The sequence below is a fragment of the Saimiri boliviensis genome, chromosome 1 (assembly GCF_048565385.1).
Source record: "Saimiri boliviensis isolate mSaiBol1 chromosome 1, mSaiBol1.pri, whole genome shotgun sequence".
Lineage (NCBI taxonomy): Eukaryota > Metazoa > Chordata > Mammalia > Primates > Cebidae > Saimiri > Saimiri boliviensis.
Window position 1 is genome coordinate 233,849,695 of NC_133449.1, and position 27,490 is coordinate 233,877,184.

The 27,490-nt window shown below is 38.0% G+C and overlaps 1 protein-coding gene across 2 annotated transcripts; it reads right to left on the reverse strand.

The window, feature by feature from the left end:
• On the reverse strand, window positions 1–27,490 carry HMGCR (3-hydroxy-3-methylglutaryl-CoA reductase). 2 transcript variants are annotated; one of them, XM_003920837.3, is made up of 20 exons: window positions 27,383–27,490; window positions 21,789–21,976; window positions 20,589–20,700; window positions 20,226–20,313; window positions 18,929–19,013; window positions 17,284–17,389; window positions 14,583–14,689; window positions 14,356–14,472; window positions 13,450–13,610; window positions 13,084–13,331; window positions 12,797–12,975; window positions 7,954–8,148; window positions 7,419–7,577; window positions 7,117–7,274; window positions 6,063–6,168; window positions 3,618–3,788; window positions 3,078–3,218; window positions 2,833–2,991; window positions 1,923–2,077; window positions 1–1,781 (listed from the first exon to the last, which is right to left on the reverse strand). In XM_003920837.3, the coding sequence occupies exons 2-20, from the start codon at window positions 21,951–21,953 to the stop codon at window positions 1,727–1,729; spliced, it is 2,667 nt and encodes an 888-aa protein (XP_003920886.1). In that variant the 5' UTR covers window positions 21,954–21,976; window positions 27,383–27,490; the 3' UTR covers window positions 1–1,726. The 2 variants fall into 2 exon arrangements, with proteins under 2 accessions (XP_003920886.1, XP_010339420.1); XM_010341118.3 differs by lacking the exon at window positions 27,383–27,490 and adding an exon at window positions 26,980–27,269.

Genomic DNA, 27,490 nt, shown 5'->3' on the forward strand with positions numbered 1-27,490 from the left:
TTATTGGTATTAACTTCCTTTTCATCATTTACTGGAACTAGAAAAAAGTATTCTATAACAAAATGTATACAATTTAGTAATTGTACAAAACATTAATTTAGCAAGATGGTATTAATTACAGCGAACACTTTTCACTGCCACTTCCATGAAAAACTAAGAAAGTCACTGGCTAAAAAGTCACAACAAAAGCAAGTTAAGCTTTACGTACAACAGAAAAGGTAAATCTTCCACAATAATACTGCAGACACGATCACTAAGAGGCTCTCCATGCTGCCGTGGTTTACGGGAATGTTTTTCAGAGTCCATCTTCTACAAGAGACATCAGCTTTCCAAGACCAACACTTGAAGCATTAGAGGTAATACAAAATAAGGAGTTCTTTATTATTTATACAAAACTTGTACATTAAAAAAAGATTAAGACTCAGTAACTCTGCTGACCCCCTGAGGAAGCTAAGAGCATTCATGGGTCCATCAAAGAGCCCTGTGTGAATGTTTCAGTCACCAACCTCCTGGCCACAGGAACTAGGCACAGTTCTAGGGCCATTCACGTGGCTCCTTCACTGGCTCTGCAAGATGACTTCCCCTTTCATTAGGCTCAGCAAGCAAGCCAGGGTTTTCTGGACAAAATTAAAGAACATTATCATTTCTGGCCCAAGCTAGAGCATTTTATCAGTACACAAGTTGATTTTTATTTCTTGAATACCTTCAATAAACTAGCATAAGAAGCTTATTACAACATATACAGATTTGATACAGTTTACAAAAAAAAAAAAACCCTAGATTTTTCACCTAAATAAAAATGTCTTTTAAGCAATTAAAGTTGGCTTAAATAAATGCTGTTTTTCTTTCAAAACTGGGTTTCTACACTGAGTTCTGAGGTCCCAGTCTTGCTTGTACTTGACAGTCACCCTCATCTAAGCAACATTAAGAGCTCTGACATCTTTAGTAAAGAATACAAAATCCTGTGTTTCTTAAAGCCTAATGCTGAAAGACATGTTACAGCCAATCTAGACAAACATTTATATTTAAACAAAAGGCCTCTCTGAACAAATAGCCTGCGGAGATAAATGCAGTGATTTGTTTTCCTGATAGAACTATTTAGCACTGTTGAGCACATTATTCTGTAGTTTGGGAATAAGAGTGTTTCTTCCCTTGAAGAAAACAGGTCCCCTTCTGAAGAATAATGCTGATTACCCCCAAAATCAAAATAGACCAGCACCAAATGAAGTATTAATTTACAAATATGAACTTAGCTCTTATTTCTGGAAGTTCTACATCCCAGACTTAATAAATTAACTATAAAATCAGGAGTTTCATCAGCTACAGTATAATTTAAAAATTCATTTTCAACCAGCAGGGGTGAGGGAGAAGGCCAATCGCACACTGATCGCCATGAACTTCAACTTTCATCAAAACTTTTTTCCCAGCTTGTATTTGCCTTCAGAGATGAGGTGTAGGTTACCATCTTTGATGCTTTAACGTACAATATTCATGTTGAAATCCTTCCAAAGAGCATAGCAGGCAGCACTAAACTGTGTTCAGATCTGATGAGTCTGTATGGAAAGAACCTGACTTCTCTGAAACAGCCAAAAACCAAGTGGTTGTCTCACTGATCACATCTGCTCATCCTCAACAAGACACCGCACTCAGCTTTTTTAATTCACAGACTTTACGTTAGTCCTTTAGAACCCAATGCCCATGTTTCGGTTCAGAACTGTTAGGCTATTCAAGCTGTCTTCTTGGTGCAAGTTCCTTGGAGGTCTTGTAAATTGATTTTTGACCTATGGTAGAAAATAATGAATATATAAAATATCAGGATGCAGAATTTTAACTTGGGACTACAGTATCTGAGTAATAAATTTTTATACTGCATCTGTTTTGAAGTATAGGGAAAACATGTTAAATATATCTTTGAGTCTTACCTGTTGTGAATCATGTGACTTTTGACAAGATGTCCTGCTGCCAATGCTGCCATAAGTGACAATTCCCCAGCCATTACGGTCCCACACACAATTCGGGCAAGCTGGCGGGCATTTTCCCCAGGATTATCTTGGCATGCTCCTTGAACACCTAGCATCTGTAGCCAGAGAGAGACACAGCAAGAGTCACCCTTAAAATCATGAACAATTTCTTACCAAATCAACTAAAAACAGGGTAACTATACTGGCATTGGAATAGAACTAGGCTCCACTTGAAGTACTACCTTTCCAAGACTCGACAGCCAGGACTGACAGTGTGTAATACCACAGCCAGCATCGTATTCACAGCCTGACTGGCAGTACCCTTAGCTCAGTAGGTGAACATTCATTTGCTCTCTTCATCTACTTTCTTACCTAAGCATATGCTTAAAACATGTTTATCTGGGCCGGGCGCAGTGGCTCAAGCCTGTAATCCCAGCACTTTGGGAGGCCGAGGCGGGTGGATCACAAGGTTGAGAGATCGAGACCATCCTGGTCAACATGGTGAAACCCCGTCTCTACTAAAAGTGCAAAAAAATTAGCTGGGCATGGTGGCACGTGCCTGTAATCCCAGCTACTCAGGAGGCTGAGGCAGGAGAATTGCCTGACCCCAGGAGGCGGAGGTTGCGGTGAGCCGAGATCGCGCCATTGCACTCCAGCCTGGGTAACAAGGGCGAAACTCCGTCTCAAAAAAAAACAAAAACAAAAACAAAACAAAACAAAAAAAAACATGTTTATCTGGACACAATGGATTAGGCTGGTATGAGACAAAAGAGTTTTGAAAAGACCAATTAAAATACAGAGGTAAGTGATACATAGTCCCAGACAGAGAGTCAGAACTGGGCTTGCGGACTCTATGCCAGGTACATCATACCTGCAAACAGGCTTGCTGAGGTAGAAGGTTAGTCCCACCACCCACTGTTCCTATCTCTATAGATGGCATGGTGCAGCTGATATATAAATCTTCATTTGTGGGACCACTTGCTTCCATTAAAGTAATACAATTTGAACTACCAACATTCTGTGCTGCATCCTGAAAAAAAGGAAAGAAAAATATACAATATACTTCTTTCATTTAGAAAAACATAATAGAAGAGAAGTGGAGGCTGGAGAGCTCACCTGCCCACAGGCAATGTAGATGGCAGTGACAATGTTTGCTGCATGGGCGTTGTAGCCTCCTATGCTCCCAGCCATGGCAGAGCCCACTAAATTCTTGTTAATGTTGACCTCAATCATAGCCTCTGTGGTAGTCTTTAATACCTAGAAAACAGAGCTGTGTACATTAGATGTTCCTCCAGAAGGCTCAGGGAAATGTTACCCAAATCTATCTTTCTGCATCTCCAGAAAACAAAGGAGTTTAGATGTGGCCCCATTTAAGCCCTGCCCTCCAAAAAAAAAAAAAAAAATTCCAAAAAAAAACAATCAGTAAAGTTTTTTCCTATGGATGCCACACACAAACAGATGGGCAAGGCACAACAAATGGAAAACACCGTCCCATATATTTAACTGTATTTAAAATGTTAATACTCCTCTCCCCCATTTTTTTTTTTTTTGAGACGGAGTTTCGCTCTTGAGCCACCGCGCCCGGCCTCTCCCCCATTTTTAAATACAATTAAAGATTACAAAATAAAAAGATAAAATATCCATCCAATCACTCACTTCTCTGACAACCTTGGCTGGAATGACAGCTTCACAAACAACAGATTTTCCTCTTCCCTCTATCCAATTTATAGCAGCAGGTTTCTTGTCAGTACAATAGTTACCACTAACAGCTAGAATCTGCATTTCAGGGAAATACTCATGAAGTTTTGAAAGTGCTTTCTCTGTACCCTATTAACAAAAACCCAAAACATACACACATGAAAATGCATGAGTATTTATCCTTATAAGATGAGAATAATTTATTTGTATCTCTATTTCTAAGTATAATAACTATACTTCAAAGAAACTGAGCACAAAAGTAACAGGTGTTTTATTCACCATCACAATTACAAATTTCTTGGTCAGGTATAGATTCCTAATGTGTTTCTCTCTAGGTATGAAAACCAAGTTCTTTGAGGTCATTGCTAATAGGATGTAGATAAAAATGATAATGTTAAAAATACTTTGTGAAAACAAAGTCGTAGGGCCTTGTAATACATAAAATACAAATAAGCCTTCCAATGACTTTCAATTAAATAGAATTAATTCAATTAACTCATACACCAACAAACCAAAACATATTTGTTGGCAATTTAAAAAATTTTTTATTGTGGTAAGACACATAAAATTTACCATCCTACCCATTTTTAGGTGTACAGTGGTAATTATATTCACACTGCCATGTAACTAATCCTCAGAACTCTTTTAAGTTCTGGGATACATGTACAGAAACTGCAGTTTGTTACATAGGTATACATGTGCCATGGTGGTTTGCTGCACCTATCAACCTGTCATAGGTTTTTTTTTTTTTTTTTGAGACAGAGTTTTGCTCTTATTACCCAGGCTGGAGTGCAATGGCACGATCTCAGCTCACCACAACCTCCGCCTCCTGGGTTCAGGCAATTCTCCTGCTTCAGCCTCCCGAGTAGCTGGGATTACAGGCACGTGCCACCATGCCCAGCTAATTTTTGTATTTTTAGTAGAGATGGGGTTTCACCATGTTGACCAGGATGGTCTCAATCTCTCAACCTCGTGATCCACCTGCCTCGGCCTCCCAAAGTGCTGGGATTACAGGCGTGAGCCACCGCGCCCGGCTGTCATACAGGTTTTAACCCCTGCATGCATTAGGTATTTGTCCTAATGCCTTCATTCCCCTTGTCCCCTGCCCCCCAACATGCTTCGGTGTGTGTTGTTCCCCTCTCTATGTCCATGTGCTCTCACTGTTCTGCTCCCACTTATAAGTCTGAATGTGTGGTATTTGGTTTTCGGTTCTTGTGTTAGTTTTCTGAGAATCTCCGATAAAAACCATTCTACTCTCTGTCTCTATGAGTTTGACTATCGTAGACACCTCATTCAAGTGGAATCGTACAGTGTTTGTCTTTTTGGGACTAATTCATTTCATTTAGCATAATGTCATCGAAGTTTATCCATATTGCATCATGTGCTATAATTTCCTTCCTCTTTAATCTGAATATTCCATTATATATATAAATGTATATACAAAATATATAGACATATACATACACACACAAATATATATTATGTATTTTTATATATTATATACACATATATTTTTATATATTATATACATATAGACATACACACACATACACACACACACACACACACACACACACACACACACACAAATACATCTAATTTGTTGTCCATTCATCTCTTGGCTATTATGAAAAATGCTGCTACAAACATAGTTGTACAAATATCTCTTTGAGAACTGCTTTCAGTTCTTTTGGGTATATGCCGAAAATAACAACTGCTGGATCGTATGGTAATTGCATTTTTAAGTTGTTGAATTGTCATACTGTTTATTAGCAATTTTAAAGCTTATACAGATGCTCCTTGACTTCTGATAGACTTATTAAGCTGTAAACCCGACATAAGTAGAAAATATCCTAAAGTGAAAATGGATGGATGGATGGATGAATGGAGTCAGACAGAATCTTGCTACATTGCCCAAGCTGGCCTCAAGCTCCTAGGCTCAAGTTATCTTCCCACCTTGGCGGAAGGTCCTCACCTATAGTGAGGACCACAGGTGTGTGCCACTACGCCCAGCTATTTTTTTTTTTTTTTATTGTTTGTAGAAATGGCATTTCACTGTGTTGCCCAGCCTGGTCTTGAACTCCAGATCCCAAGCAATCTTCTTGTCTTGGCCTCCCAAAGCACTGAGATTATATTGGTGTCCCTAAAGACAAATCTTGAAGTCTCTGGAAGAAGTCAGCTTCAAAGGTGACCTCTTGACTGGATAAAATTTTGAACTGTCAACACTAAGATCCTTCCCAATCCTGAGTAAACCCAGGATATATGTAATGCCAAGTTTAAATTAAACATATCAAATGTAAGGAATACCAATCAAAAAAATGCCTTATTGATATCAACATGAGTTATATCAATCAATATTTACCTTTCAATAAAAGTACTTTCAGACACTCTGCCTACACTTACCTTTGAAATCATGTTCATCCCCATGGCATCCCCTGACCTGGACTGGAAACGGATATAAAGGTTGCGTCCAGCTATACTTGTATGAAGTTTCTGTAGACGTGCAAATCTATAAATAAAAGATGGAAAGACCATATGTTATTCTTTTATTTATTTATTGTTTTTGAGATGGTGTCTCACTCCTTTGCCTAGGCTGGAGTACAGTGGCGTGATCTTGGTTCACTGCAATCTCTGCCTCCCGGGTTCAAGCGATTCTCCTGCCTCCGCTCCTGAGTAGCTGGGATTACAGGTGTGGGCCACCATGCCCGGCTGATTTTTGTATTTTGAGTAGAGACAGGGTTTCACCATGTCGGCCAGGCTGGTCTCGAACTCCTGGCCTCAAGTGATCTGCCCACCTTGGCCTCCCAAAGTGCTGGGATAACAGGCATAAACCACTGTGCCTGGCTTGTATTTTATTCTTTTAAGAAGATGAAAATTATCTCGAAATCTAGTTCAGTCACTTCATTTCACGCATAAGAGAAAAACTAATGGAAATTACTTACTTTAAGTACTATTTCTACTCCGTTTCATTCCTAAATGCTACAAGAGGAGGGCTACAGGCAATTATTTCTTAATAAACTTACAATTCGCATAAAAACAAATGTGTTAGCTTGAACTATATTGCGGTTATCATTTGTGTTGATTATGCTACTTTATAAATTTAACTTTATTTAAAGTAAATCTATTATACTAATACTTCTCTCCTATTTGGAAAATCTTTTTTTCTAAGACAATTCTCTCCTAGGCAAAATAAGAGACTAATCATAATTGCTAGCTCACACTTTTTTTTATTCCTTACTCATTTACCTCTATGGAGCTATTCATTTGAATTGACATTCTTTTTTTCCCCAACCAATCATAAACATTACTCATTTTAAATGAAAGGGCTTTAACGATGATATTCTGTTATGTTCTCTTAAGCAGGTAATATGTTAACAACTATGTTTGGAATCACAGAAAATGACACTGGTTCTAAAATAAACAAGAGATAAAGGTACAAACAAATCCACTCACACACCTGCTAGTGCTGTCAAATGCCTCCTTTATTACTGCGAACCCTTCAGGTGTTTCGAGCCAGGCTTTCACCTCTGCAGAGTCACAAGCACGTGGAAGACGCACAACTGGGCCACGAGTCATCCCATCTGCAAGGACTCGGCTGCTGGCACCTCCGCCAAGCTACATGGTATATGTCAGAGAACCACGTTACCCAAAAACACTTCTACTGCACCCAAAAGGTATCCCTGATTGTCTCCAAAACTCTTCTCATTGCTTTACCTAAGATGTATTTTAAAACTGGCAAATACATAAATGTCAACTTACACCTATTGCTCTGCAGCCTCTATTGGTGCTGGCCACAAGACAACCTTCTGTTGTTGCCATTGGAACCTGAAATTCTTTTCCATCCAAGCAAAGAGGTCCTGCCACTCCAACAGGAATGGGCATATATCCAATAACATTCTCACAACAAGCTCCCATCACCTAAAAGGTAAAGTCAGGCACCAAATGAAAATCTATACAGTGAATGCACAAAAACTCATCTCAGCTCGTCAGTAGTAACTATCTTCCAACTTAGTCCTTTAGTATGTATTCTTTTTAAGCAAAATTTGTGATTTACCTTTAAAAAGTGTTTACAATACTAAAATCTTTGAGTAATGACTATAAAAACAGGAAAAAATACTTTTAATTTCTATGACCTACATCACAAGCAGAATTTAAAAATTACAGTAAATTTTTTTAAATGGAAATGATTTAAAAGGAAAATGTTTTAAAAAACTATGCACATATACAAAACTAATCAAGAAAAGAAAAAGATTAAAAACATACAAAGCAAACCTCTCTTAAGAAAATAACATACCAAGGAATAATTATAATCTCTGTAAGGTAGGTACTGGAGAGAAGAAGGTTCTGAAAGCTTTTTGGAAAGTAACTGTCGGCGAATAGATACACCACGCTCATGAGTTTCCATCAGAGTTTCCAACTTGTAGGCTGGGATATGCTTAGCATTCACTAACTGAATGATCTCAGCATCACTAAGGTATTTTGCACCTTTCTAAAAAAATGGAGAAAAAAATAAAAGGGGGGCTGAGAGAGAGAGGTAACAGAAGACTTGAAGGACTATATTTCATGTTATAAACCATCTAATACAAACAATGCTAAATTACAATAATGTGATTTTTTTCTATTAAATTACTGTAGCTTTTAATTAAAAGATACCTCTGCAAAATAAACAATTCATTTAAGACAAATAATACCAAACAAAAATAATATAAATACCCTATCATTAGACTTCACAATACAAAGACAGACATGCACTAATACACCATAAAAAGAAAAATAAATATGAATTTAGCATGGTTTCAAGTGTGTGTTACATGTAACAGCTATTGTTTAAACTCTAGTAAGCTTTCAATTTTTAATTTTCTGAACAGGCAATATATTCACATGGTTAAAAAACTAAATATTAAAAGACATATAACAAAAAGTCTTCATCCCATCCCTGTCTACCATCTGTCCAGTTCTTTGCCACCTACACATCAATAGGTACCACTGTTTTATTGTGTTATCTGTCCAGAGATTCTTTTATGCGTAATTATAAATATGCATAAATATATACACACACATATAGGTATGAATTCACACAAGTGTTGGGTCAAAGGGTATGACCATTTATAAGCTTATAAATTTTTATGATTTTCACAAATTTATTAATTGGAATAAACATTGTCCAACTGCCTTCTCATCAGCAATGTAAATAAAGACCTTTCTCTGCAACCTCGATAGATTATGTTACTAAACTTTGGGATTACTGTCAATCTGATGAGTGAAAATATCTCAAGTGCAATTTTAATTTGCATTTCTCTTAGGATGAAGTTAGTCACCTTTTCACATTTTTAAGAGCCATATGTACTTTTTTCCTAACAACAGACTGATTATATGATCTGCTCTTCTTAAAAATTAGATAAAAATTTAGTCTCATCAATTTGTAAGCACTCAGAGAGATGAGCCCTTTAGCTTTAAATATAAATTGCCAATATTTTCTCTTGGTTTATTAGCTGTCTCTTCACTCTGCTTGTGGTGGTAATACACATACACATACACACACACACACACACACACACACACACACACACACTCTCATAATCACTACCCTCTACAAAACTGGTACCAGTAATTAATTTTGTGACTAATACCTCTGGGTTTATTCAAGGATTTTCTTTGCAAATGTTAATATTAGCCTAATTTTTCCAAAGAATATTAAGATAAACATTAGCTGGTTTATGTATTATCAAGGCAAATTCATTCACTCTTTTAAAATTTACTGAGCATCTATGACATCCAAAGCCCTCTTAAGACATGGACTCAGACTTCAAAGATATTCATGTAAATGTGATATAAGCAACAAGGTACAACTACCATTAAAAATGCACAGTCTCAGCCGGGCACGGTGGCTCACCCCTGTAATCCCAGCACTTTGGGAGGCTGAGGTGGGCGGATCATGAGGTCAGGAGTTCATGACCAGCCTGGCCAACATAGTAAAACCCTGTCTCTACTAAAAATAAAAAATTAGCCAGGTGTGGTGGCACATGCCTATAGTCTCAGCTACTCAGAAGGCTGAGGCAGGAGAATCAGTTGAACCCAGGAGGCAGAGGTTGTTGAGCCGAGACTTGGCCATTGCACTCCAGCCTGGGTAAGTGACAGAGTGAGACTCCGTCTGAAAAAAAAAAAAAAAGCACAGTCTCTATATAAAGGAGGCATCAGAAAAGAAAGGTTACTTCTGTTTGGAGGAATTGCACTACGTTTCATAGAGATGCTAACATTTGCCCTAAAGGTACGAACACCTGGAGAGGGGGCAAGTCATGACAGGAACAACAGAACCCAGAGTGGAGAACTACGTTTAAAGAATGACTAAATTCAGCTAAAAAGTATATGATTAAGAATGCAGGCCAGGTGCAGTGACTCACTCCTGTAATCCCAAAACTTTGAGAGGCCAAGGCAGTGGACCACTTGAGGCCAGGAGTTTGAGACCAGCCTGGCCAACATAATGAAACCTTGTCTTTACTAAAAAAAATAAAAAATTATCCAGGTGTGGTGGCACATGCCTGAAATCCCAGCTACTTGGGAGGCTGAGGCAGAAAAATCACCTGAACCTGGGAGGCAGAGGTTGCAGTGAGCTGAGATTATGCCACTGCACTCCAGCCTGCTTGACAGAGTTAAGACACTGTCTCAAAAAAAACTGCAGATGAAACATATTCAAGTATATAATATTCTGCTTAACCAAAATAATTTTCATGTTGAGTGCAGATAAATTTAGCAGCTAACTTACCAATAGATTACTTTTATCTTTAGAGTTGGAAATTCCAAACTTCAGATATTCTTATAAAAAAATATAGAACAAATGAGCCGTTAAACCTTGCTCAATACCAAATCCTTTTAAGTAGAAGGGAAAATAAGCCAATGTCTGGGAAGCATGATGACACACACCTGTAATCCCAACCCTTTGTAAGGCCGAGGCAGGAAGATCACCTGAGCTCAGGAGTTTCAGACCACCCTGGTCTATAAATAGGGAGACCCCATATCTACAAAAAATTTAAAAAGTAGCCAGGTGTGATGGCACACACCTGTAGTCCCAACTACTCAGGAGGCTGAGGAGGGAGGATTGCTTGAATCCAGGAAGTCAAGGCTGCAGTGAGCCGTGTTCATGCCACCGCACTCCAGCCAGGGCAAAAAAGCAAGAACCTGCCTCAAAAACAAACAAAGAGCTCACCTACTCTACTGCAGGCCTGCCTTCTGCAAGCCTGAGACCTCATCTGTAAGATAAATTTGCCTATTCCATGGGCTGATCAATAGAAAGCAATCAATATTTATTTATTTAAAAGCTTTCATGTACAAGTCCTGGCTATGTAGTATGTAGTCTAGCTGAGGAGACTAGCACTTGACAGAGCTGAAACACAAGCACTGTAAGAGGAGTTTTGGGTTTCTAAAGAGGGAGAGGATTTAAATAGAAATCAGAATATCAAAAGGAAAGTAAATTCTTTATAGAACTATAAAAACTAAAACAAGTAAGACTAAAACATCAAAATTTCCAAGTGAGATTCATTTTAAAAAAAAAAATCTATAATTAAGATTCTATGCCCACCCTGTAAGTTCTGCTAACTCTGCATATAGCAAAATAGCTGAGTTACTGATACATGTTAACAGGAAAGAGGGAAAGGAAAGGAAAACACACCTTCTCTCTTACTCATATGCACATAAATAAAAAATTAACCTCAGAAAGATACCACATGAGTTCACTTATATATGGAATCTACAATAGTCACACTCATATAAGCAGAGAGTAGAATAGTGGTAGCCAGGGGCTGGGGAAGGAGAAATGGGGAGATGGTAAGGAAATGGTCAAGATGTTGGTACAAAATTTCAGTCATGCATGATGAATAAGCTCTGGAGATCTAATGTACAACAATATGACCACTGTTAACAATACTTTGTATTTGAAATGTGGTAAGAGGGTAGATTTTAAATGTTTCCCAAAAAGCAGAATGAAAGACAGATAAAAGGAAGAAAAGCAAGGGAGGGAGGAAGAAAGAGAGAGAGACAGGAGAAAGGAGAGAAGAAATAAAAAGAAGAAAAAAGAAAAGATCACTGTGTGAGGTGATGTGTATGTACCTTGATGGTGGTGACTGATTCACAATGTATACATACATGAAAACATCAAGTGTATACCTTAAATATATAAAATTTTGGCCAGGCGTGGTGGCTTATGCCTGTAATCCTGGCGCATTGGGAGGCTGATGCAGGTGCATCACTTGAGGTCAGGAGTTCAAGACTAACCTGGCCAACATGGTGAAACACCATCTCTACTAAAAATACAAAAATTAGCCAGACATGGTGGTACATACCTGTAATCCCAGCTACTCATGAGGCTGATACACAAGAATCGCTTGAACCTGGGAGGTGGAGGTTGCAGTGAGCCAAGATGGCACCACTGCACTCCAGCCTGGCAACAGAGTGACACTGTCTCAAAAAATAACAATGATAATAATAAAATAAAATTTTACTTGTCAGGTATTTTTCAACAAAGCTGGTAAAAAATTACATTTTACCAATAAATGTATTAAAATATATTTTTAAAAAAGAATTAACCATATTAAGCAAACATGAATGGAACATGATAATTTGTACTGAAGCACAAGTAGGTTCATATGGTCATGTAGGCAGAAGATCCTTTTCAAATCTCAGAAAGAAAAGTAAGCTTCCTCATGGGTATCAAGCTTACAAAACAAAACAAAAACAAACTTTCTTCTATCTTTGAAACTTGTCTCTGTGTTAAATTCTTTGTAGGCCTCAACATACCTATGAGAATACAGTAGTCACTCGTCTCTATGATAAACAGTAATAAACTAGAAAAAGTTTTGACTCTGGAGTCAGAAAATCTTGGACCCTTCTACCAGCTTTGCCATTTCCTAGATGTACTGCTTTGGGAAATTAAACATCTTGGAGCCTAAATGTTCTCATCTGAAAAACAGATAATTCTACCTACCTCTCAAGGTTGTGAGAAATAAAGAAGGCACTATCTGTTAGTCATGTTACATGGCACCCAAAACTTACTTGTAGTGTTCAGCAGATACTAGATTTTTCTTCCTTGAAAAAGCCCCTTTTTAAAGAAAAATGCCACATTTGAGTTCCGTTACCGTCCTCACCTCTGCATTCCCAAGGATCTGCAGACATTCTTCGTGAGGCCGAGGTTCCCTGGGAAGCTCAATTTCAGGTTCCTGTGTCACCAGTACTGATGAGGTATCGAGTAAGGAGGAGTTACCAACCACAAATGTAGCTCTGTTTGGGGTGTCTGTTTCAGCCACTAAGGGTTTTATGACCTCAACTGTCCAAGAGATCAAAAGAAATCTCACAACATGGCACATAATTTTGAATATGAACTACTTTTTGACAAAGCAGTGAAGGACTGAAAGTGAAGAGAATAACAAGTTACCTTTTCTTTCTCGGTTTATCCCTGTCTCTTCCTCTGCTGAATCACATTTCTGGTTATTTCTGACCAGCGCAGGTTCACGTCTACAACAATTGTCTGGGACTTTCTTTTGTGTCACTATAGGAGATGTGATAGGGTTTTTTAAGGAGAGTGTAGATTCTGTCTCTGCTTGTTCAAAGAAGATGTACTTGACAGCCAGAAGGAGAGCTAAACTTAGGGTAATAACTTGTTCAATATCCATGCTGATCATTCTGAGTAAAAGAAAGCAAATTGAAATATTATTCAGAAATGTAAAGGTCAAAATCTAAACTTATATTAGCATAGAGTGTTATGATTAATATATCACAAAGTAGATTTCGATTAACTTACTTAGAGAGATAAAATTGCCAGAGGGAAACACTTGGTTCAATTCTCTTGGACACATTTTCATCCAGTCCTAAAGAAACCTTAGATGTATCTGCTGTACTGTTTTGAGGAGAAGGATCAGCTATCCAGCGACTATGAGCATGAACAAGAACCAAGCCTAGAGACTGAAATAAAAAATTTTAAATGATATATCCTCTGCATATCAACAGAACCGAAGTTTCTTATCTCTAGCAACTGGACAACCAGACATTATCTCTCATAGCTTCCCCTTACCATGAAAAGAAAGCCCCTAGCTTGCTATGCAGCTAACTAAAGTAGTGACTCCGCTGAAATACTGAAAACATCCCAAAGAACAGGTTTTCAGAGACATAAGGTGGAGGAATTTAAAAAGTCGGTTTAGGCCGAGCGCGGTGGCTCAAGCCTGTAATCCCAGCACTTTGGGAGGCCGAGGCAGGTGGATCACGAGGTCGAGAGATCGAGACCATCTTGGTCAACATAGTGAAACCCCGTCTCTACTAAAAATACAAAAAACTAGCTGGGCATGGTGGCGCGTGCCTGTAATCCCAGCTACTTAGGAAGCTGAGGCAGGAGAATTGCCTGAGCCCAGGAGGCAGAGGTTGCGGTGAGCCGAGATCACGCCATTGCACTCCAGCCTGGGTAACGAGAGCGAAACTCTGTCTCAAAAAAAATAAAATAAAAATAAATAAAAAAATAAAAAATAAAAAGTCGGTTTAGGGGAGAGGGACTAGTAAAGACCAGGAGCCTCAAAGAAATGAATACGTTAAGAAAAAAAGGAAGAAAAAGGTGCAATATCATTGAATGGACCAAAAATCGTAAAGAAAAAGAAATCTTAACAAGAATGAGATTGGAATTGAGAATACTAAAAGGAGAAGAAAACTATGTCATTACCATAATCATCTTGACCCTCTGAGTTACAGGATTTGGCTTATTTTCTTCTTCTTCTAAAACTCGGGCAAAATGGCTGAGCTGCCAAATTGGACGACCCTCGCGGCTTTCCCGAGAAAGCTACAAATTAAGTCAGTGAGACGTTAGAAGGTATTGATTCTGTTTAGGTAAACTGATGTAAGCAGAAATCTTACTTTTCTACTAGTGCCATATGTAAGAACTGGTCTTACCTCTAATACCAAGGACACACAAGCTGGGAAGAAAGTCATGAACACGAAGTAGTTGGCTAGAACTGACATGCAGCCAAAGCAGCACATAATTTCAAGCTGGCGCACCCCTGGTTAGAGAAAAATTAAATATATAACTAGTAAAGTGCACAAATTTTTGATGCAGCATATATTACAAGGATATATTTGTCTTCCTGCAGGTAGACAAATACATGAAAATATTAGTACATTTACTGGAAATAGAATTAGCAACTCAGAGGGGATGCCAATCTTCAGGTAACAGCAGGAATAACCACAGAACTCTAAGTCCTTCAAGGGCAAAGATCTCGCCTTCTCACATGTCTCTAGTATCACAATACCAGGCAGAATGTAGTGTTTAATACACAACTGATAAACATACATGTTTCCAATTCCTTTTTGTCCAACAGTAATGCCTTGTTATGAAATAAGAAGATAGACGACAGGCTACTCTAATGGAACAAAACCTCAGTTACACTATTGATCTAATCCCACTTGTTAGTAGAAAAGCAATTTGCTTATGAACCAAGGATTATTTCTTAGAAGTAGAATATCCTGCCAGTTATGCCAGTCCTGATATAGATCAAAATAGTATTTTTTGTGTACCACCAAACTCTAATTTCAATACAACCTCTATGATGCCTACTGAAGTTCTTATAATTTTGGTTAGTTCACTGATCTGTTTCGAAAATAATATAATACAAAATGGCAACTCAAGATTAAAAATTAACAAACACATTCCACTACAAAATGTATAAAGTATCATCTGATAATCTCAAATAGAAAACAACAAAATTTTAGAGGCTGGAAGACACCTTAAATTGCCACCAAATCCTTCTCCCTCACTTTACAAATAAACTTGAGTATAATATAAAATAAATTTCTGATGTCACCCAAATATAGCAATGCTTTGAAACATAAGTTTAAAATGTCCTATAAAAGCTGCTCACTAGAAAAACTACTATCAAAAACTGAAAATTATATTTTATTTTCTAAATTTTAAGATATCATGACCGACCAGAATAAGCATATATTGTATTTTTTTAATTCCACAATTACTCTCAAATATGGAAATTCAAGAGACTACGAAATCACAATAACAAAAGCATTATAAATCAAACTACATTTTAAATAGTAGCTGAATGTAATCCTTTCAAACTTAAAGCCATTGAAACTATACCTGACCAATGCTTTTACAACCTATCTACTATTTCTCTCTGCGCAATATTCATTCATGTTGCTGGCATACGCTCTCCAGGCATTCTTCCTTACTGTGTTTCAAGTAAGTCTCTCTGTACGCAAAGGAACAGTACCAATCCACATACATCCACGAAGCTAAGACTTTCTTCTTTTTGTACTGGCCTTTTCAAAGGGTTACTTCCAAGTTAATATGTGTTAAATCTGTCCTTTTCTACCCTAACCCAAGTCTCTAACTATACCATTTCTATATGGCTGTAAATGTCTCACTGCCTTCTCCAACCACAGATCTAATCACCTCCTTTGTCTACTTCTCTAACCATATCACCCAACTGCCTTCCACATAAGTTTCCATGAATAATCCCTTGGTTTGATGACCAAACCATTACTTTCTAGCTAATCCTTTCCTCATATGTTCTTTTGCTTGAATAAAACCATACAAGTATATTTTCATCTAATCAACTTTATTCTTGAGTGTAGTGGTGGTTACATGACTACGTCATTGTCAAAACTCATAAAATTGTACTCCCAAAAGTGAATTTTAAGGTAAGTAAATTTTTTAAATCAAAAAATATTTTATTTAGCAAATAAAATATTTGCTAAATAAAATATTTTTTGAAAAGAATAACTAAATAATAATTTACTCTTAGAAACTAAGAAGCAATATTACATTTTTAATATACTATCCACTGAAGAGATCTAAACTAATGACAACCAACTACTTCCTTAAAAGTTAGACAATTTACTTCTGAAAGAATGAGACATTTATTTCATCGAGGGCTCTAAGGTACCAGGAAATACACAGTAGTTAACTAAGTATGGTCTTTATGAGAAAGCCATAAAATATAGTCCTAATGATTAGGAGACCTTCACACAGCATGATACGTTCAATCTGGCAAATTTCCATGCCAGGCCGTAATTTTTATTCTACATAATGAAGTTCTATGTTTGATGTTAATATCTAATTCTCTACTATCCAATTAAGAATGAAGAAACGTGTTGAGGCTAATGCTAGGTACTTGCTGAGATGTACTGCTTACTATTGGATTAAATATCTCCAATCACCTTATTAGATGAATCTTACTCAGATCTGTCCAATTCCTGACTCTTGTCTCCCTACCTGACAATTAAAACAAAGGAACCAAGTCATAAATGAACTCTAAGTAACAGCAGGATCTGGAAGGTGTTTTCCAGACCAATCTTGGAATATAATATTGGTTAAAAATCAAACAAAAGCAAGCAAATGAACAAAAATATCAAAAAGTAGAACACAGAGGATGGCAGGAGTAAAAATTAATCAGTGACCTGCTGCTAAGTTTTCACCAAAGCCAACTGACACAAGGCCAGATATACCCACACGCTAATACGATAAAATTATTCTAAGAGTAATTTAAAAGTCAGAATTTAACAATAAATAATGCAAATCCAAGATGTTCTTTTTCCTCTTTAGTGACATACCTACTTTAAAACATAGAAATTGCTTACAAACCTGACATGGTACCAACTCCAATCACAAGACATTCAACAAGAGCATCAAGGGTAAACGTGGGACCTAAAATTGCCATTCCACGAGCAATATTTTCCCTTACTTCATCCTAAAACAGATCAAACATATCAATGAGGGCAAGGTGCAAAAAACTTTTTAAAATGTTAGAGCATCCTATGGCTTATATTAGTATCAAATAATAATAGTATCAAATTACTATTCAAAGAGTAAAATACACAATATGATAAAACAGGTATTCAAGATAGAAAGTATGATAGTAATATAAAGTTTTTTTTTTCTTGAGACGGAATCTTGCTCTGTTACCCAGGATGGAGTGCAGTGGCACGATCTTGGCTCACTGCAACCTCCACTTCCTGGTTCCATTCTCCTGCCTCAGCCTCCCCAGTAGCTGGGATTATGGGTGCGCACCACTATGCCCAGCTAATTTTTATATTTTTAGTAGAGATGGGGTTTCACCATGTTGGCCAGGCTGGTCTTGAACTCCTAACCTCATGATCTGCCCACCTCAGCCTCCCAAAGTGCTGGGATTACAGGCGTGAGCCACCACACGCAGCCAACTTTTAAAAAAGAACAGATTAAGGTGCCCTCATTCCCTTTCCACTGAATAAGATATTTCTTAGGAATATTCCTTTGAGGTGGTACATTAACTCTGTCATTTAATCCCACAGAATTAAATCCTACAATATTCTATATTTTTGCCTACCATTGACAGAAACTTAGTTGCAAATTTTTTATGAGATCATGTTAGTATTATAAAACCCAACTCATTTCCTTGTCAACATGGTCAAATCATAAACATTGATCAAATAAATAACCAGGGCAGAATTATGTGCTATTATGTGCTATTTTATACTCAAGATACTCTGATACAGTATTGTTAAAAAGGTTAGGTTCTTTAAAGTGACTAGTGAATATTAAGATGAAACTTAAAATAGGAAATAATGCCGGGTTAATTTAAAGAGTTTAAAAATAAATCTGGTCAGGCACGGTGGCTCACACCTGTAATCCCAGCACTTTGGGAGGCCGAGGCAGGCAATCTTGAGCTCAGCGGTTGGAGACCAGCCTGGCCAACATGGCAAAACTCTGTCTTTACTAAAAATACAAAAATGAGTCGGGCATGGTGGTGAGTACTTGTAATCCCAGCTATTCAGGAGGCTGAGGCAGGAGAATTCCTTGAACCCAGGAGGCGAAAGTTGTGGTAGCCGTGATCACGCCACATCACTCCAGCCTGGGAGACAGAGTGAGACTACATCTCACAAAAATTAAATTCAATCAATCTACCCTGGGTTTCTCTTCCATTAGATCCTGTTCTGCTCTCAGATCTGCTTCACTAGGTAAATATTCTTATTTATCCCAAAATTATTATTACCATAATTTCTGAAAACTTTCAAAAAGAAAAGTGGAGCAGTTCCAAATTCCAGTAGCTACATAATTTTAATTGAGTTGTTAGATAAATGAGACTGTTCCTGGGACTTATGAAGATCAGTCTTGGGATTTGAGAATTAAACTTAAAATTTTGGGCAATTCTTAAATCTTGGGCTATGAAGAAACTCTATTAATCCTTCCTACTAATATAAACTGAAAAAAAGAGTACTATTCACATTCCTAGCTTATAAGTAATACTCACCTGTGAGTTGGAACTGAGCGCAAATTTTGCCAATGCGCTTGCTCTGGAAAGGTCAATCAAAAGTAGGAAAAAGGGCAAAGCTTCACTGGAAAAGAACAAAATGATCAGATACATTTAATGGGAAAAAAATGATTTCACTAATCACTAACTGTGGAAGGATAAACTAAACAAACTTTCTGGAGACTAAATTGGCAATAATAGCACTAAAAAGCTCTAAAAAGCCGGGTGCAGTGGCTGCCGCCTATAATCCCAGCACTTTGGGAGGCAGAGGTGGGCGGATCACCTGAGGTCGGGAGTTCCAGACCAGCCTGACCAACATGGAGAAACCCCATCTCTACTAAAAATATAAAAAATTAGCTGGGCATGGTGGCACATGCCTGTAATCCCAGCTACTTGGGAGGCTGAGGCAGGAGAATGGCTTGAACCTGGGAGACAAGAGGTTGCAGTGAGCGGAGATCATGCCATTGCACTCCAGCCTGGGCAACAGGAGTGAAACTCTGTCTCAAAAAAAAAGGAAAACCACTGTCTCACTCCTAAGAATGCAGCTTAAGAAAATGATTATGAATATGAACAAAAATTTAGCTACAAAGACATTCAACACAGTATTGTTATTAATGAAAAAATAAACAAACAGTCCAACATTAGACAATAAACTACAAGATGTTTAGATAGAAGAGAATACATATAGCCATTACAAACAATTTAGTTTATCATTAAGTACATGGAGGCCAGGCTCAGTGGATCATGCCTACAATCCCAGCACTTGGGGAGGCCAAGGCAGGTGGATCACTTGAGTTCAAGAGTTCAAGTCCAGCCTGATTAACATGGGGAAACACCAACTCTACTAAAAATACAAAAGTTAGCTGGGCATGGTGGCAGGTGCCTGTAATCCCAGCTTCTTGAGAGGTTGAGGCAGGAGAATTGTTTGAACCCAGGAGGTGAAGGTTGCAGTGAGCTGAGATCATACCATTGCACTCCAGCCTAGATGTCAAGAGCGAAATTGTCTCAAAAAAAAAAAAAAAAAAAAAGTACAAGGAAAGATGTTGATAAACTATTATTATGCATAAATGAATTATAAAACAATATATATAATCTCAGAAATTTTTTAAGTGATTAAAAAAAAGTAGAAAAGGATATATGCCAAAATGTTAATAGTTACTGAAATTAGCCAATAGCAAAATTACACAAAAACATTCCCCTTATTTCCTTAACTTTTGAAAATATATCTTTACAACATGGGGAAGAAGTTTTTAAAATGTATTTTGACAGAGAGTATATTTAGGTTTTAAATACTTACTTCAAGCCTGTCAATTCTTTATCTAAGAAGTGAATGACAACTGTACTGAATACAAAGCTTGAGAAAATCGTGAAGAGGCCAGCAATTCCTAAAATGACAAAAAGTTCAATACTGAAAAAACTTTATCCTTTATTACACAAATAGTAACAGCCTCATGCAATATTCCGAGATACTAGTTTTCTCCAGATTAAGATCTCAAATTTCAGAATGTCTAATTGCGAATAATAAGGAAACTATTAAATGCATGCAGCACGCTTTCAGAAATACACATACTTCCAAATACATCATTTGAACCAACAGGTTTATTTCCACAGCAAATAAAAAATCTGATGACACCACAAGTTAAATATGTAAAACTATTACCCAAAATATATTTTGATCCAAGCTGACGTAAATTCTGGAACTGGAAGTAAATATACAGGATTGCTATGCATCGTGTTATTGTCAGAATTATAATGTCACTGCTCAAAACATCCTAATAGGAGAGACAGAAAAGGAAATTTCAATAGCTTTGACTTTTAAAATAAGCAATCAAGGCCAGGCATGGTGGCTCATGCCTGTAATCCCAGCACTTTGGGAGGCCAAGGCGGGTGGATCACGAAGTCAGAAGTTCAAGACCAGCCTGGCCAAGATAGTGAAACCCTGTCTCTACTAAAAATACAAAAATTAGCTGGGCATGGTGGTAGGCTCCTGTAATCTAAGCTACTCGGTAGGCTGAGGGAGGAGAATTGCTTGAACCTGGCAGCAGAGGTTGCAGTGTGCCAAGATTGTGCCACCGCACTCCAGCCTGGGCAATAGAGTGAGACTCTGTCTAAAAAAAAAAAAAAGGCAATCAAAAATAAGAATTTTAATTTTGCATGTGTCATTCATTTATTTATTATCATGAGAACACAAATGTAAGCACAATACAAATCCAATAAAAATATCAAACATACAAATCAAAAATTAAAACCAACTTTTAAACAAATCACTGTGGTGAGCCAATATATCAACATAATCTTTTTTTTTTTTTTTTTTTTTTTGAGACAGGGTTACATGCTGGTACCCAGGCTGGAGTACAGTGGTGGAACCACAGCTCACTGCAGCCTCGACCTCTCAGGCTCAAGGGATCCTCCTGCCATAGCCTCCCAAGTAGCAGGACTACAGGTGCATGCGACCACACCCAGCTAATTTTTAATTTTTTTTTTAAAGACTGGGTCATACTATGTTGCCCAGGTTGCCCAGGCTGGTCTTGAACTCCTGCTTTGGCCTCCCAAAGTGCTGGGATTACAGGCATAAGTCACTATACCTGGCCCACAATCATTTTTCACTATCAGTCACTTAGACATTATTTCTCAAATAAAGTCAATCACATTCATTTGTGAAGAGAAAGCAAAATAATAGTATTTCTAGTACATTCCATAAAAGTAAACAGAAATTTGAGGTAAGTTCCCAAATACTAAAATAAAGATTTTACCATAACTCTTAAAAATTATGTGGTCTCTAAAAGGACCATATAAGGGCTCTTTAGAAATTGAAAATGTAATTTACTAATGTAGTCAATACCAAATTAACTTCACTAACCTCTTCAAACTTCGGACATTCATAATTCCAACCACAGATCTTATCGTTACCAGTAAACATATTCATGGACATCATGCAGATGGTCAGTGTCACTGTCCCCACTATGACTTCCCAGGGATGGGAGGCCACAAAGAGGCCATGCATTCGAAAAAGTCTTGACAACATTGTGGCTACAGACTTCTTGGATCCTGGAAGGAATATAAAATGTGAACACTTAGTATACAGCTGATTGTATTTTTAGGAAAAGATTTTAAGGAAAAGTGTGCTGTAAATCCTGCTTCGTATGCACAGTGTCCTATACATAAGACTATTGGATAGTGTTCCTTATAATTCTGGAAAATAATTATAAAATTAAGAGAACTCTGTTATTACTTCTTCACTCAAACACTTAAATCCTTTATTACTCACTGGCAACCAACTTTAAAGCAGCCATTTCTTAAAACATATATGAATTCAAGCATTTAAGATCAAACCAGATAAATATCTTGGCCTTATTATTTGAGCCAAGTAGAAGAGCAGTAAAGCAGAAAACATAAGTGAGAAACAGCTATTCCCATTTTCTAATTACCTAGATTTAAAATGCTTGTAAGTACCTTCTTCATCATCTACATTTGATTACACAAAAGGAAACACCAAAGAATCTACTTGTTGCGTGTCCTGCCATAAATCATGTTAGTTTATAAGATCCTCAAGGCAGGGACCTTTTAAACTTTTTCATTCCGTAAAACATATGGCATAATGTCACCAAAAGGATGTTTAATAAACCTTCCTAACATTGCTGTCAACAAAAAAAGATCTTTTCTGACTGAAGTTTCTACATTAATAAAACAGGGCAAGAATTTTGTTATGGTGGCTGCTTTTCTTCTAGCAGAATCATCAACAACAGTGCTAGAAGATCAATGGAAAAGCATTAGCTGTGAAAATCTCCCAACTTTCACAACTAATCAAAAGCTAGAACAGTAGTAGAAGAGGATGACTGGCTGAAGTATCTGCATTTAGCATTCAAAAAATTTCCCAACAGAACATACAGCTGATTTGGATCTAATGACTACCATGACTAAATTTCCTGTTAGCTAAATAATAATTCTGATATTTTGATTTTGAAAAAAATCTTATATTATGATTGGTCTCCAACAAGAAACCTGCAAGTCTTACTTCTTTCACTAAAATTAATGCGTGATAAAGCATATTAGTAAACTATAAAAATCAACCAAAAAGATTTAAAAAGTAAGCTCATTAACTGCCACTCTAGCAAGAATTCAAATGAATCTCACATTTAGTAATAACCAAGAAAGTGTTTGATTTGTTGAAGACAGACTATAAAAACGCAATCAAGTAAGAGAAAGAAAGAATTAAACTATTAATAAAGGGTTAGGAGAAAGACAAAAAAAAAAAAAAAAAAGGCCAGGCACGGTGGCTCAAGCCTGTAATCCCAGCATTTTGGGAGGCCGAGGCGGGTGGATCACGAGGTCGAGAGATTGAGACCATCCTGGTCAACATGGTGAAACCCGGTCTCTACTAAAAATACAAAAAAAATTAGCTGGGCATGGTGGCACATGCCTGTAATCCCAGCTACTCAGGAGGCTGAGGCAGGAGAATTGCCTGAACCCAAGAGGCGGAGGTTGCGGTGAGCCAAGATCGTGCACTCCAGCCTGGGTAACAAGAGCGAAACTCCGTCTCAAAAAAAAAAAAAAAAAAAAGAGTAGCTTTAAGGAACCAAAGCAAATACCAAGTGTCATCTCACTGCATGACTCGACGTTCTCTACATTTCAACCATACCACAACACTAGCTAAACAGTTTTCAAACTGCTGGTCACAACCCTTCACTGGATCAATTAGATCATGACATCAACTTTGTCAATATGAACAAACATTTTTAAATGAAATAAAATAGAAAACAATATTATAAAAAAAAAATAGCTGTTGGGTAAGCCAGGTAGTATGGGTAGGTATTATTTCTTAATACTATGTTTAAAGAAACTACATATATATAAGTGTGTGTCTGGCTTCCAACTTAACATGTAGGTCACAGTTTTAAAAGCCTGGCAGTACCTAATGGAATATAAACCTGCCCGTGTTTACTCATGCTTTTTCAACCTTCCACCCTGAGTCTTAACCATCAGTTTACCCTCCAGCACATTGCACTTATATATAGCATTGCTCAGCGAATACCGGCTTATCTTCAGTTCTTTAACAGTAGCAGGTGTTTTACAGTACATCTTGAAACAGACCTAAAGATAACTTTTTTAAAAGGCACCTAGATATGGATGTAATCTATGCCCTCTAGTTTAAGGCTGAATGCAGACCATTCAGGGAACATATTAATGGTGGAGGAGAAGGAGAAACATTTTCTATTCCAGGTTGAGTATCCCTTATCCAAAATGCTCAGGACCAGAAGTATTTCAGATTTGGGATGTTTTCGAATTCTGTAATATCTGCATTACATTTACTAGCTTAGCATCCCTAATCCAAAATCCAAACTCCAAATGCTCCAGTGAACATTTCCTTTGAGTGTCACATTGGTACTCAAGTTTCGGGTTTTGGAGCATTTTGGATTTCAGATCTTCAGATTAGAGACAGTCAACTTGGAACCATCCTGGAAAATGAACAATAGCAACAAAATACTTTATATTAAATTAGCAGCACTTGGACTTTAAAATATTAGAAATCTTTAATCAAATCTTAGATTTGAACTCTACTTAATTATAACCAAAAGCCTCATTAAAAGGCTTGATTGTCATGACGGTATTCTATCACATAATTTCTTTCTTACATTTAAAACACAACTCTACCAGCTGGTCTAAAGGATCAACTAGCATCAAAGTTCCAGAAAGTGAATTAACTACATGTTTCAAAACTAAATCAAAATTATTTCTAACCCTCCTTCCCTGCAAAAAACACTTCGGCTCAGATTATTCCTCATTATGTCAATCAGATTCATTGTCATTAAAAAATTAATTCATTTGAATTAAAATCTTAGCTGCAACCAGAAGGAACACCACTTTGTGAACAAATTGGCTTAGCATCATAAACCCATAATTATATTAGACAAATTACGTTTTCCCTTAAGATTTCATGGCAGCATTGTTATTCTGGGACTTTTCTTCCTAGGCGTAAAGTCATCTTTGCAATATTCAAGGAAAAAATTACACATGATCCTGTCAGTCACTCCTAAACACAGAGAACCCCACCTATTTGCAATCAAACTGAGTATGAGGGTGTGTCAAAAGTAACCATAATTATAAACAGTCTCATTTCCCACGAACATCCTCCTCATTGTCCTGTGATTATGCAAAGCATTTACATGCCATAGAATCCAATCTTCCACCTTTGTCAGCAGTTGCAAATGACACAAGCAGGCTACAGGATAGCTCCTGCAAATTCAGTTGACAGTATTTATGACACGCTGCAATAAAAATTAATTTTACCTAAAGAAAGTAAAGAGGCAAGGTATGCCTTACTCATTCATACTAAAAAGTATGCAGCATTTTACAAATTCTTTAAAAGAATAGAAAATTCTCTCTCTTTTTTTTTTTTTTTTTTTTTGACACGGACTTTTGCACTGTTGCCCTGGCTGGAGTACAGCGGGGCAATGTCAGCTTACTGCAACCTCTGCCTCCCAGGTTCAAGCGATTCTCCTGCCTCAGCCCGAGTAGCTGGAATTAAAGGCGCCCACCACCACACTCAGCTATTTTTTGTATTTTTAGTAGAGATGGGGTTTCACCATGTGAGCCAGGCTGGTCTCGAACTCCTGACCTCGTGATTTGCCTGCCTCGGCTTCCCAAAGTGCTGGGATTACAGGTGTGAACCCACCACATCCAGCCTAGGATAAATCTTAAATGTTAATCCAGTCTGGATAATTGGATAATTCTTAAATGGATCATTCTTAAATGTTATTCCAGTCTGCTATAGAAACCACCTACCATGGCCAACTGCAGAAAAGGATGCTTTGGCATCCTACTTCCTCCTACTCAGCACACCATCTGCATTACACATTCCAGTATTTGATTATATACTATCTTACAGTGTTCTCAAATTAATTAATGAATACTTTTTGTCTCTTTGAAGGCAAGAACCACATTTTATATGGTAGTCATTTTCAATCCCAACAGGATCTAGCATTCTGCTGCTCAAGCTGATATTCCAGAAAGAAGAAGAAAAAAATCTTGCACTGGCAATCAGGAAACCTGAATTCTATAATCAATTATATTATATTCTATTACATATTGTTTTTAAGTCCCATCTCCTCTCTTCATTCACTTATGAAGCTAGAGCTCCAAAGTTCTCTGACAAAGATAAGCATTAAATAGAACCATATGAAACTGCTATTTTTGTCGGGTTAAAAAAAAAAAAAAGTCGAATTGTAAATACTGGCAATTTCACATGGGTTAACCTAAGTAGACCATAATGTGATTCCATAATGTGACTACAGTCTAGAAACTAAACCATAAAGAAATAAAAAGTATGTGCTTACACGCATACACACTTCATCTTGAAATGTGGACACCTGGCAATTTTCATGTTAATGCTGTAACCTATGTGCAATTTTGTACTGTCCAGCACTTTGCTAGATAATTTCTAAATTGCAAAATGCCTTTCATTGCATGGAGAGGAAAATAAATTCATAAGTAAACCAAAGTACATTCTCTACCTTGCGGGACGCCGAAATTATGCACATTTAGTACAGCCCAGAAGCAAATGCTTTCTATGACTCCGCAGGACCATGTCTAAGAAGGCATTTCCTCAAATCCTGAAATATTTCAAATGACTACTTGAGAATGGAGTACATCCATCTCCTCCTACTGCCGAAATTAAGTTCTGTATCTCCAAAGTACATTTTTCTTAAAAGGACATCAGCACCAAGGAGACTACGCCCCTTATGGGGGGAAAAAAAAAAAAAAGAATACTTTGAGTCCTTGTGCGAATCCCCACGTTGGGCTCCGCGTCCTCTCAAGCCGTTCTCCTGTAAGTAACTGGACACAGCTACACCAATCCACGGTTCTTTCATGACTCTAAGTTAGTCAGCAGCATTTACAGAGATCTTTCCCGTCACGTAAAAGAAAGATGCTGACGAACAGCAGCTCTAGGCGTGAATGCCTGGATCCTGCATTCGCTTCTCCCGCTTGTTCTGCGAGCTGCTGCCCCCGGTAGCCCTAAAGCCCCCTGGTATTTATCGAATCCAGAGGCCTACCTGCCTGACACGCTTTCCGTCCCGATGATCGTGACCGTGCAGCCAGCACTGCCTACTCTGAGCAGGGCTGATGAACGCGGCTACGCCCCGCGGGACCACCGATGATGATCGCAGTCCGGAAGAGGCCAGCCCGCGCCCCCAGATTCCTCCGGCACTAGTGCCGGCTGCCGCTCGGCCCGCAGGGCCTCAAGGACGTTCCTTACAGTCCCTGCAGGTCTGGGCCGCCACATCGACAAGGGGCAACCGCAGCCCCCTCCAGGTCCGCGGGAGCTGCCTGCAGCCACTTCCTAAGGCCGAGCGAAGCTCCAGAACTGCCACCAACTCAGCCCAAACCCCGCTCCCACCCACCTCTGCCCCGCTCCCCGCCACCACGGCCCCCCTTCTCAGCCACCGCCCGCCTCACCTCCAGATCTCACTAGAGGCCACCGAACGCAGGCGCCGGCGCTCCGCCTGTCTCCAGTCAACGGAGACACGGAGAGGCAGGAACCCTCGCTTTACGCACGCTCAGAGC